Consider the following 13,166-nt stretch of genomic DNA (forward strand, 5'->3'; position numbering starts at 1 on the left):
GGGCAACCTGTTTTTTTTCACACAGAGTGTTTCACGAGTGGAATGAACTTCCAGAGATAGGGATGGATATGGGGATTGTTACAATATTTAAATGGCATTTGGATAAGTAGGAAAGGGTTGGAGGGGATAGGGGTCAGGTGTAGGCAGGTGGGACTAGTTTAGTTTGGGGTTATGGACTGAAGGGTCTGTTCTCATGCTATGTCTCAGCGGATTGTGGAGGAAATGGTCAACCTATTTCCCATGATTCTTTTGGCCTCGAGGGAAGACTTCATTGTCAGGAGAAAGCAGAGGGCCATTGCTGCTCTTTAGCATCCATCATGGTAACTGCACCCCAGGCAGCTCCTCACCGAGAGAATGGTGATGGGCAGCTATTGTACATACAGGCTTCCCGATGTGTCACGCTCACCGACACAGTCCGCCTGTCATCAAAGCACCACTCGATGGCACCTGTTCCGTTTCTCCCCCCCCCCCCCCCCCCACCATTTTGAAGACAGTTGACCCTTGTTTGGCTCTGAGGTGAAGGAAGAGCCTCCTCAATCATGTTCGAAGGCCGAAGGGCCTGTACTGCGCTGCTGCGGAGAAAGTGAGGGGGTCAGAGTCGAGAAAGAATAAAGACTAGGACATAAATCAGTAGAGTGAAGGGTGTGTTGCTGGAAAAGCACAGCAGGTCAGACAGCATCCGAGAAGCAGGAGAATCGACGTTTCGGGCAAAACATTCCTGACGAAGGGCTCCGGCCCAAAACGTCGATTCTCCAGCTTCTCGGATGCTGTCTGACCTGCTGTGCTTTTCCAGTAACACACCCTTCACTCTACTGATTTATGTTCTATTCTTTACCAGGATCGGCCAAGTTATTTGTCTGTAGGGGACAGCACTGCTCAGTCCAGTCCTCCCTGCTTCCCCCCACCTATACCTTGTCCCACCAATCCCAGCTATGGGTGGCACGGTGGCTCAGTGGTTGGCACTGCTGCCTCACAGTGCCAGGGGCCCAGGTTTGATTCCCACCTCGGGCGACTGTCTGTGTGAAGTTTGCACGTTCTCCCTGTGTCTGCCTGGGTTTCCTCCCACAGTCCAAAGATGTGTGGGTTAGGTGAATTGGCCACGCTAAATTGTCAACAGTGATAGGTGCATTAGTTAGGGGTAAATATAGGTGAGGGGAATGGATGTGTTACTCTTTGGAGGGTCAATGTGGACTTGCTGGGCCGAATGGCCTGTTTCCATATTGTAGAAAATCTAATGTTAACTTTACTTGCCAGCTTCTGTCCCTAAATCTTGACGAAGGGGTTCAAAAGTAAGTGCATTTGAAAAACAAAAGGTGCAAATCCTTTTGCAAGCCAGAGTGAGAGAGACTGGTGGCCGTCCCGAAGGTAAAAAACGAAGTTACAAATGTGAAGAACTTCCATCGCCTGAAGAGCTTTGAAGAATTTATTACAATGACAGTGATCAGTTAGAAAATAAAGAGTAAAAATATATTTACACACATTGTCTATTTACAGTCACCACAATAAATACAGTTTCACATGGACTCCGGGTATCTGCAAATAACTTAAACTACTCAACAGGGGAACCAAACCGAAAATGGGGGAAAGAAACCCAAAGAGATGTACACATTGTCAGACACGGCCCTCAATTCAGATTGGGATACATTTGTTGAGAGAACATCTTCTTCAGCTGTTCCACCTCAGCTGAGAGGGAAGCCAGCTGATGCTTAAGGGCACTGTTTTCAGATTGGTAGGCAGAATCCTCCTTCAGAGTGTCTTTCGGACAGCCTGGGGATCCTTGGGTGCTGAACGGGGTGGCTTCTCGCAAATACCTACAGTGGAGACCACTTCTGCTCTCATCTGGAGAGAGTCCAACAGGGGTCCTCCAAGCGGGAGGGACCACGCCAGAGCCTGTTCCCCGCTCATCTGGAGGCAGGACTGCGTTGGCGTAGCATCCATGCTGTTGCCCCCTGACCTGGCCGGAGGGTTGGTCAGCGGCCCCTCTGCCAAGGCTGCCCCCTGCCAGCTGGAGGAGCTTCACCTTCACGTCCACCTCTTCCACCCCAGCGCCCACCTTGAAGCGCAGCTTGTGGGGCAGGCTTTTGACCGTCTCGGTCAGCTCGGGGCCACGGGGAGTCTTCAGGCCGTCCCCGGTGAACGCCCGTCCGATGTCCGCCTCGCCGTCGGGAGACAGCTGGCCATCCAAACGGGGGTCCTCGGGGCTCGGCGGGAACTTGTCCTGGTCGCTCAGCTGCTCGTCGAAGAAGACGGGGCTTCCCATGTTGGAGCTTCCGGGCGTGGAGATGCCAGAGTCCTCGGAGACGGCACAGGGCTCCTGCTCCACACTGGGGTCACCTCCAAATGGCTGACTCCCGCTTGGAAAACCCTTATTGTCCACTGGCTGCATCCCATAGGCCCTGGGTAGGAAAGCTGGCTGGGCGGCAGTGACACAGTGGAGGGACTGGGCATTACTGTGGGCAGCTGGCACCTCGGAGGGGTCCTTCAGTAGGCCGAACCTGAACTTCAAAGCCAGAAGTTCGGCCTTCAGCCTAGCGTTCTCTTCCAGCAGGGCGATGACCCGCTGCTCGAGGACCAGGTCATTCACCCGCCGTTTCTCGCGCGACCTCTTGGCCGCCTCGTTGTTCTTCCTGCGCTTGTCCCAGTAGGTGTTGTCCTTCTTCTCATCCGGGATGAACTCCCGCTTCCTGCGGCTCACCGAGTTGGTGCCCTTGTGCTTGATCTGCCGGGTGCCCAGCAGGGACCGGGCCAGGAGGCCGTTGGTGGTCAGCAAAGACACCGCCTCATCTGTGAAGGACAGGCGCGGCGCTCGGAGGTCCACCGCCTGAGGGAGCTGAGTCCGATCCTGCCAGCCTTCGGTCTTCTGCTCGCCCACTGCCTGGTAGGCCTCAGCTGCTGCAGACATCTCTCTGGGAAACCTCCCAACCGCCTGGCGTTACCTGTCACACAGACAAGATAATTGAGACACCACATTAACCACTCGCTTCTCGTAGCTACCCACACACACACACACACACACACACACACACTCCTACGGACACACACACTCCCACACTCACTCACACACACTTCCAACACACACACACACACTCACACACACGCACACACACTCCTACGGACACACACACTCCCACACTCACTCACACACACTCCCACACTCCTACAGACACACACACTCCCACACATACTCCCACACTCACTCACACACACTCCCACACTCACACACTCCCACACACACACGCCTACAGACACACACACTCCCACACTCACTCACACACACTTCCAAACTCACACACACACACTCCCACACACTCCCACACTCCTACAGACACACACACTTCCACACTCACACACATACTCCCACACTCACTCCCACACACTCCCACACTCACACACTCCCACACACACACGCCTACAGACACACACACTCCCACACTCACTCACACACACACTCTTACAGACACACACACTCCCACACTCACTCCCACACACTCCCACACTCCTACAGACACACACACTCTCACACACACACTCCTACAGACACACACACTCCCACACACACACTCCTACAGAGACACACACTCCCACACACACAAACACACACACACACACACTCCTAACAGACATACTCAGACACACACACACACTGCTACAGACACACACACACTCCTACAGAGACACACACTCCCACACTCACACATGCATCCTCTCACAGACTTAGACACTTTACACTCACACACACATATACACTGTCTCTCACAGACACTCACAACCCCCACCCCACACACACACATATACACACACTCTCCTACAGACACACACACTCACACATGCACCCTCTCACAGACTTCGTCCCCTTTACACTCACACACACACACATATACACTCTCTCTCATACACTCACAACTCCCCCACCCCAGACACTCACACACGCTCCTGCAGACATACTCTCCTACACTCACACATGCACCCTCTCACAGACTTAGTCCCCTTTACACTCACACACACACATATACACTCTCTCTCATACACTCACAACTCCCCCACCCCAGACACTCACACACGCTCCTGCAGACATACTCTCCTACACTCACACACGCACCCTCTCACAGACTTAGACCACTTGACACTCACACACATATATACACTCTCTCACACTCACAACCACCCCCTGCCACCCCCCCACCCTCCCACACACACACACACAAACCCACATACACACACACATATTTTGTGGGATGAATTTGTACTTGCAGAGTTACATTGTACTTTGCTCAAAAATTGCATGAATCCATGTAAGACTCTATTAACTAATTTTTTAGATTAGAATCAGTCTACACATTATGGCACAGAAAACAGAACATAGGGGGCTAACACCTTCAACATCTTATCTGTCCTGACACCAATTGTTACAGTTAACCTGAGAATATAACTTTTTAAAAAAAGTTTTGTGATTTACATATGAAAGAAGTGAAACTATCATGGTCAGTCCAACACATGATAGACTTAACAATCAAGGTATTTTTCAATGTATAATTTCAGTTACATCACACTGCAAATTTTTGCTATAAATTCTGTGTTAGGATCGAGTCCTCCACTATCACCTGATGAAGGAGTGTCGCTCTGAAAGCTAGTGCACTTCCAATTAGACCTGTTGGACTATAACCTGGTGTTGTGTGATTTTTTTACTTTGTCCACCCCAGTCCAACACCAACATCTCCAAATCATGACGAGTTAGCCTTGGCACCGACGCGCTGAAAGGGCATTGGACAGCATCGGACATCACAGCCTGTGTGCCCAGGAGAGGAGAGATTGGTCTGGCATTCCTGACAAACGGGTGGCCACACAACTCAGAAACAACAGACAGGCCATTACTGGCTTTAGTAGCTGAAGGCTCCTCGATACCTTAGCCTGAACAGGGAGCCACATATGGGAACGACCAAAGGGGGAGCAAGATCCTGTCTGTAAATCCCCTCTGAATCCCAAATTGATTCAGACCGTAGGGGTGGGGAAAGGCAAGTCCTGATGTGAACCCCCAAAAGGGACCTTCTCAGAGCTCAGCAGATCAGTCCGTTGGCCCCTGTGTTTGTGAGAGGATTATGGGACCCGCTGTTGTTCATATGTAAATAACCCAAGCGGTTCCTCATGGAGGGGAGTTACATAGGATGCCATAGGTCACTGAGGGGTTACAGCCTCTCAGCCAATCGCCTCAGGCTGATGGCTTCCCTGTCAGTTTGAAAACATTGCTGCATGTGTGCACTCATTACAAATTAAACGCCATGGCAAAAAGTGAGGGCTGGCATTTAATAGCGTAAGGACCCCTGATACCATTCCCAGGAAGACAGGACTGTCGGAAGTTCCAAATGAGCATTCAGTCAGACAGCAAACTGCTCCTGTACGTTTCGAAAAGGTCGCCTCTTTTTCTTGCTGCCCATCATTCAATCCTCGTGCAGACCTCTCTCTTTCTTTCAAGTCAACTTTAATTCACTCCCTCAACATATAAATCTCTCAATAAGAACGCGCTGTGTCAGCCCTGTCTGCCACTAATGTTCCAGTGATGTTATCAACTTGCACTTCCAGTAAATAAAAAATATTTGGGCTGAAGTGCAAGAAGATGAAGTAACGCCAGAGGGTCTTTGCAATCCGGGTTAGCTACACAGCGAAATTAAAAATAGCCATCTTCCTGTCAAGGGTATGTCGAAATCCTCCTCTGTGTGTGCGTGTTTATATGTGTGTGTAAGTGTGTCTGTATGTGTGTGTATCTGAATGTGTGTGTGTGTCTGTGTGTGAGTGTTGTGTGTGTCTGTCTGTGTGTGTGCCTGTATGTGTGTCTGTGTGTGTCTGTCTGTGTGTGTCTGCGTGTTGTGTGTGTCTGTCTGTGTGTGTGTATGTGTATCTCTGTGTGTGTCTGTGTGTCTGTGTGTGTCTGTCTATGTGTTGTGTCTGCCTGTGTGGTGTGTGAGTCTGTGTGTGTCTGAGTGCGTATCTGTGTGTGTGTCTGAGTGTGTTTATCTGTGTGTGTGTGTTTGTGTGTGTGTGTCTGAGTGCATATACCTGTGTGTGTGTGTGTGTCTGAGTGTGTATATCTGTGTGTGTGTTTGTGTGTGTGTGTCTGAGTGCGTTTACCTGTGTGTGTGTGTCTGAGTGTGTATACCTGTGTGTGTGTGTCTGAGTGTGTATATCTGTGTGTGTGTGTGTTTGTGTGTGTGTGTCTGAGTGCGTATATCTGTGTGTGTGTCTGAGTGTATGTGTCTTAGTGTGTATATATCTGTGTGTGTGTGTGTGTGTGTGTGTCTGAGTGTGTGTGTGTCTGAGTGTGTGTGTGTGTCTGAGTGCGTCTGAGTGTGTGTGTCTGAGTGTGTGTGTGTCTGAGTGTGTGTGTCTGAGTGTGTATATCTGTGTGTGTGTGTGTTTGAGTGTGTATATTTGTGTGTGTATATCTGTGTGTGTCTGAGTGTGTATATCTGTGTGTGTGTGTCTGTGTGTGTGTCTGTGTGTGTGTGTGTCTGAGTGTGTATATCTGTGTGTGTGTGTCTGAGTGTGTGTGTGTCTGAATGTGTGTGTGTCTGAGTGTGTGTGTGTCTGAGTGCGTCTGAGTGTGTGTGTGTGTCTGTGTGTGTGTGTGTCTGAGTGTATATCTGTGTGTGTGTGCGTGTGTGTGTGTATTTGTGTGTGTTTGTTGCAAATGTCAGTCACAACACCAGCTCCTCAAAAAGTGTAAAATAAACAACACCACAGGCAACTGCGTTTAACACTCGACTCAATCAACAATAACTTTCTTCTGGATGGCACCGTTGGCACAGGAAACCATCCCAAGGTGCCTACGGGAACAATACAAAGCATGACACTGAGCCACACAGCAATGGCTGATGACCAATAGTGTAGACAAAGAAGTTGCTTTCTTCCTGTTTTGGAAATAAAAGGAATTTTAAGAGCTGGGAGGCAGAGGGAAATGGAAAAGATTACTCTTCAGTTTGGTTACTAGGGCAGCTGAAGACATGGCGACCATTAGTGCACTGACTAGGATCAGGCATTCTCAATAGTTTGCAGGCCAGGGAGATCTCAGTGAATGCACGACTAGATGGTGCCCTTTTGTGATTTGGAGTTTTAAATCACTCTCTGGTTTACTGAACCAAATCGACCGACTGTCTGCACATTAAGGGGGAGGGCTGGTTCAAAATAGAGGGAAGCAACACATTATAGTAAAGATGGCAACAAGACTGGGGTTACAGTGGAGTAACTGAACCCAGGGATAACAAAGTGATTATTAACAGGGCTGACGAGTTACATAAGGAGAAGCAAAACTTGCAGAATGCTCAGCTTTGAAGTGACTGGGCACTCTGTCACATTCAATCTGAGAATGGGGGAGGAGGATGAGGGACTGACTCAGAGTGGGGCTGGGGAGATGGTGAAGCCAGTTACGTTGAAAGTGAGACCCAGCGCTCAATCTTTCCCAGAGCAGAATCTCTCGGCTTCTCATGAGCACACAGAGAGACACACTCACTGTTTTAAAAAGGAGGAGGGTGGGCGATCATTCCTGTGTGGCAGTGGGGAATTTACTTACCTCCAGCACAAACCAGTCGACATACACACACACACACACAGACAGATATAAACCCGCCTTCAGCTGCCCTCACTCCGACTCTGCTTCACACCCCAATCCGCTGTTTAATTCCAACATTTCAGAATGGAAGAGATCAGAGCTCTCCGGAATGCTAGTCAAATTAACACACAATCCCCTTCACTGTTCACAGGTCCTCTCTCGTTTAAGGAGAGGGACAAATCTCACATCTTACTCACAGTGGCAAGAGTCTGGAAAAGTTAAAAAAAAAACCTCTTCTAGTTGCGACAGGAGTAACTCCTTCCTCGAAAGCAAATGTGTGCCGTCAGCAGAAGGTGGGTTATCTAAGCTGTTGCAATACATATATATGTTTTTTTTTATAAACGTTAGCCAGCCCTCTGCAAAACTCCTCCCCCTCTCTGACAACTATTTCTGGAGCTCACTCCTGGTCTGCAGACAAACCGGTTGGTTATTTTATAAGCCTGTGATGCTAATCTTGCCTTGCAGTTCTGTATTTTTTTTATATATAGAAGAAATTATTTGTTGCAGAAATATACTAACCTCCCCTCAACAAATCACATTCTCTGGTTTCACGCCCCGCAGCCCGGGTTCTGGTGCTCCAGACCGACCAGGGGGCTCTTAAAACAAAATCCAAAGCCTGCCTTTGTCTGCAAGGTGGGCTGGAGCCAGAGCTGTGGGGAATTTAACCAATTGTGGGTTTCCAAAGAAGAAAAAAAACAAAATACAAAACACCCCCACCCTCTGGTTCGCCACTAGAATTGGCTGGAGAAACTCAGTAGGTCTGTGGAGAGAGAAAGCAGAGTGGGGTGGGGTGGAGGGGGGAACAAGCGACCTTCCTCCAGGGAAAGGATTGACCCATCCTCCCCCAGCCTGCACTCACAGCCTCACTGTCGTGTCCAGGGATGTGCAGGGTTAGGGTGGATTGGCCACACTATAGTATCCAGGGATGTACAGGTTAGGGTGGATTGGCCACACTATAGTATCCAGGAATGTGAAGATTAGGGTGGATTGGCCACACTATAGTATCCAGGGATGTACAGGTTAGGGTGGATTGGCCACACTATAGTATCCAGGAATGTGAAGATTAGGGTGGATTGGCCACACTATAGTATCCAGGGATGTGCAGGTTAGGGTGGATTGGCCACACTATAGTATCCAGGGATGTGCAGGTTAGGGTGGATTGGCCACACTATAGTATCCAGGGATGTACAGGTTAGGGTGGATTGGCCACACTATAGTATCCAGGAATGTGAAGATTAGGGTGGATTGGCCACACTATAGTATCCAGGGATGTGCAGGTTAGGGTGGATTGGCCACACTATAGTATCCAGGGATGTGCAGGTTAGGGTGGATTGGCCACACTATAGTATCCAGGGATGTACAGGTTAGGGTGGATTGGCCACACTATAGTATCCAGGGATGTACAGGTTAGGGTGGATTGGCCACACTATAGTATCCAGGGATGTACAGGTTAGGGTGGATTGGCCACACTATAGTGTCCAGGGATGTACAGGTTAGGGTGGATTGGCCACACTATAGTGTCCAGGGATGTACAGGTTAGGGTGGATTGGCCACACTATAGTGTCCAGGGATGTACAGGTTAGGGTGGATTGGCCACACTATAGTGTCCAGGGATGTACAGGTTAGGGTGGATTGGCCATGGGAAATTCAGGGTTACAGGGATAGGCTGGAGGATCCGACACAATGGGCTGCATGGCCTCTTTCTGCACTGTAGGGGGTCGATGACCTTCATAGCCACTGAATGATGTCCCTCACCTCAATGCAGGGGTTCACTGAATTCCATCTTGAGCTTAAAGGTGAGGGTTGGTGGGGTGATATTGTTAAAGCCACAGATGGGCCTGATGTTTAATGGTTCAAGTGCCCCTACGGGACAATTGTTTCACACAGAGGGTGGTACATGTATGGAATGAGCTGGTGGTGGAGGCTGGTACAGTTACAGCATTGAAAAGGCATCTGGATGGGTGTATGAATAGGAAGGGTTTGGAGGGATATGGGCCGGGTGCTGGCAGGTGGGAAAAGATGAGGTTCAAACACAGAATATAGAACAATATTGCACAGAACAGACCCTTCGGCCCTCAATGTTGTGCCGACCTGTGAACCAATGTAATCTCATCCCATCGTCTATCCCATCGTCATCCATGTGCTTATCAAAGGATATCTGGTTGGCATGGACGAGTTAGACTGAAGGGTCTGTTTCTGTGCTGTACATCTCTATGACTCTAATACTTGAGCTGACACTTTAGGACCATACTGGGTGTGTATGTTAAGCCAATGCCTTTTATGTCCTCTCATGTTGATATACTGTGCTACTCTCTGAGGGAGCATAGGCTGTCTCCTGTTATGTTCTGACTAATAATTATCCCTGATCTGGCGTTACCTCATTGCTTACTTGTGAAAATGATGGCCATGTTTTGTTTTACACTATGACAGTACAATTACAACAACAACGCTTGGAAAAGACTTGATGAATCCATTGACACCTTGAAGTGATGGAAAATGTAGGAAAAGATGTTTCCTCTCATGGGGGTGGGGGGGTGGGCAAGGGGGAGACCTCAATTTTGAACCTTGGGAAAAATAAGCAATGGGGGAACATGGAGGCACCCTCAATCCCTCAGTTTCCATTTTAAGTCATAGAGTTAGACAGCACGGAAACAGACTCCTCAATCCAACCAGTTCCCATCATCCCAAAGCAAACTACTCCACTTGCCTATAAATCTATAGCGTTTCGAGGAAGTGGAATTGAGTTGGTGTTGGCATCAAAAGCCAATGAATGTAGCCATAACCCCTTAAACCCTACCAAGAGGTGAGTCCTGAAGAATAGTCTGCGCACTGACCCTCACACTGGGGCTTGCTTGCTCAGGGTCATGAGTGCAACACCTTGCCATTGTTGAGCTGATCCTGGGGGCACAGTGCCAACATGTGAAGAGATGCCATGAGGTGCCACCTCGCCATTCTGTGTACAAATTCTTGGAGACAGTGGTTCCGCAAGTGAAAATGAATCCCTTGTCCTAATTATAATCCATTGACATATGCAGCTAAAGATCTACTCGTTAAAACGTGGCCTCCATTTTTACCCAAGTTTAGAGGTGATAGGATTATCGCCTCTGTTTGCAAGCTGCACATAATGAGGCTTGACTTTGGATCATGCTGTGTTTGGAACCTCCAATGTTGATGAAAGGAAATGCCATAATCTGGCTTTTTAAATCAGCACCCAATTTAACTCCAAGGACTGGGGTCTGTTTCTAGTATAGAATTGAACGTACACACACACACAGACAGAGGTGAAGTTAAGTTTATATCGAACTTTGGTTTGACCGTACTACCCTGATACTGAGAGGCAGGCAGTGAGGAAGCACATTTGTAAGAATTATAGTAGTACAGGTACTGTGACCAGTCAACATCAGAGCTGAATGGGACATTTTTATCTGGGATAAGAGATGTCCATGGGGGCGATCTGCAAAGACGTTAAGAAAGGTTTTGATGGGCCAAACTTCAAGCAAATTTCCCTCGTTCGTGGAAACAGAGGATGTAAGCTCACCCTGATAAATCCCAAAAGGGAATTCAGGAGAAATGTCTTCATCCAGTGAATGGGTGAACTTCACTCTTTCAGGGAATGGTTGGGCTTGTCTAAGCATAAACACCAGAACAGAGCAGTTCAGCTGCAGGGCAAGTTACTGTACATTATGATGAGTTGTCATCCAAACTCAAAAGGTTAGCTTGCTCTCTCTCCATGACCCACTGTGATCTCCAGCACTTTTTTTTTGTCTTCAGTGCAGATTCCAGATCCCAGTATAAATCCTGCCCCATTTGGAATGAGCCATATCTCGTACCGCCATCTTTATCTCCAGTTCTCACTCTCCATCTCTGAACCTCTCTGTGGCTTACTTTCCTTCTCTCATTTACTTTTGTGCGGTATCTCAGTTGACTACTCTCTCCTTCTCAGTCTTGTTTATTTCCGCTGATTCACTCTCACTCCGTCTTCACTTCCTTTTTTTTTAGTTGGTCTCGCTCTCTCTTTCTCTCACACACACACACACACACACACACACACTATCACCTTCACTATTAAACAACGTCACAGTGATGGTAATGTTGCTGACTGGCGTTGAGTCAAACTCTGACAGGAATTGCTGGAAAAGCTCAGCGGGTCTGGCAGCATCTATGGAGAGAAATCAGAGTTAACGTTCCAAGTCGAGTGACCCTTCCTCAGGACTGACCCGAAACGTGAACTCTGATCTCTCTCCTGGAGATGTTGCTGAGCTTTTTGTGTTTTCATTCCTGATTACAGCATCCACAGTTCTTTCAGTTTGGATCGAGTTAAGCTCTTGTTGGGTTGTAGTTGGGAAAAATGGTCTGTTGCTTCTCTGACCATGTATTTAACAGGCTCCTCTGTGTGGAATAGCACGGAGAAATTTAGTTTTAAATCCAGTTACAACCTTCTTAACATTGTGGCTTATGTTCTGTTCAGCCCATCTTGTTGTGGAACACAATGAGTTAACCTCAGTGAGGATGAATTCATTGGAAAGGCATTTTTTTAAAATGCTGAGTAAATGTGCTGTGGAAAACATCCCCAGAAGGTCCCACTATTATGACAGAAGTTGAACAAAGGAAGGTCAGTTTACAGGTGATTCTGTGGTCACTCCCCCTCCCTCCCTGCCTCACAATTCGATCCCTTTGGAGATTAAATCAGAATTGACTTGTGTTGCCTCGTGTGCTTTTGCACAATAAGAGACTTACCCCGGATCAAAGCTTACACATCCTCTGTTCCCCGCTGTTCCGGCTGGATCTACAGTTTATCCTGACGGCCCTCTGTTTGGCAAAAAATCCGTGTTCTCTCTCGCTCGCTCCCAGCTGCTGCCTTTGCTGGTTTCTGCCCCCTCTCCTTCCCCACTTCTGCGTCTTTAGAGTCAGCCCTGTGCTGGGCTTGAGAGAGGTGTGTATGTGTGTGTGTGTGTGTGTGTGTCGGGAGGGAGTGTAAATCTGTCACCTGAGGCAACCCTTAGCTGTCAATCCTTCATCCCTGCTCCCGGAGCCAGGATGCACCGTAACCTTGGCAACCGCATCCCCTTGGCAACAGACACGTACGCAAGAGACCCATGTGTGTGTGTGTGTGTGTGTGTGTCAGCCCCCAGATCGCCATGGCAACTCCTGACATCAGGGAAGCCAGAAATAGCCTCGGCAGTGTTGCTAAATGTTATCACCTTGCACGGCTGCTGTCAGCAAACACCTTTCTGAAGAGATCTCTCATTGTCTGTGCCTGGCCATTCTCAGTCAGGCTGAACTGTCTCGCCAAATCCATCCGCCCCTCAATGAGCTGGCAGTACAGCAGTGTGCCGGACCCATCGCGATCAGTAACATTGAGAGCAAGTAAGTGCGCAGACTATCCCAGTGAGCCACCATGTGCATCCAAAACTGGGGCAAGTGCACCTATAATTAGGGTCTAGGCCAAAGCTCCAGCGACGGGCGAAAGTCCTCATTACACCCTCCTCAGATGCTGCCTGACCTGCTGTGCTTTTCCAGCGCCACTCTCCCGACTATAATTAGGGTCCAGGAGAAAGTGGGGACT

General features: G+C 48.7%; 1 protein-coding gene across 5 annotated transcripts; it reads right to left on the reverse strand.

The window, feature by feature from the left end:
* Nucleotides 1-1,392: 1,392 nt before the first annotated feature.
* nfil3-6 (nuclear factor, interleukin 3 regulated, member 6) lies at nucleotides 1,393-12,521 on the reverse strand. Of its 5 annotated transcripts, none has more exons than XM_072564120.1 (2): nucleotides 12,338-12,521; nucleotides 1,393-2,936 (listed from the first exon to the last, which is right to left on the reverse strand). In XM_072564120.1, exon 2 carries the CDS (start codon nucleotides 2,900-2,902, stop codon nucleotides 1,625-1,627), a length of 1,278 nt encoding a protein of 425 aa, XP_072420221.1. In that variant the 5' UTR covers nucleotides 2,903-2,936; nucleotides 12,338-12,521; the 3' UTR covers nucleotides 1,393-1,624. The 5 variants fall into 5 exon arrangements, with proteins under 5 accessions (XP_072420221.1, XP_072420220.1, XP_072420219.1 ...); XM_072564119.1 differs by lacking the exon at nucleotides 12,338-12,521 and adding an exon at nucleotides 8,120-8,209; XM_072564118.1 differs by lacking the exon at nucleotides 12,338-12,521 and adding an exon at nucleotides 7,798-7,917.
* Between the last annotated feature and the right edge of the window lie 645 nt (nucleotides 12,522-13,166).

This window comes from Chiloscyllium punctatum, chromosome 46, assembly GCF_047496795.1.
Source record: "Chiloscyllium punctatum isolate Juve2018m chromosome 46, sChiPun1.3, whole genome shotgun sequence".
In the NCBI taxonomy this organism is placed as follows: Eukaryota; Metazoa; Chordata; class Chondrichthyes; order Orectolobiformes; family Hemiscylliidae; genus Chiloscyllium; species Chiloscyllium punctatum.

Excerpts from the sequence above, each read along its gene's own strand:
- nfil3-6 (XM_072564120.1), bottom strand. The coding sequence starts at position 2,902 with ATGTCTGCAGCAGCTGAGGCCTACCAGGCAGTGGGCGAGCAGAAGACC.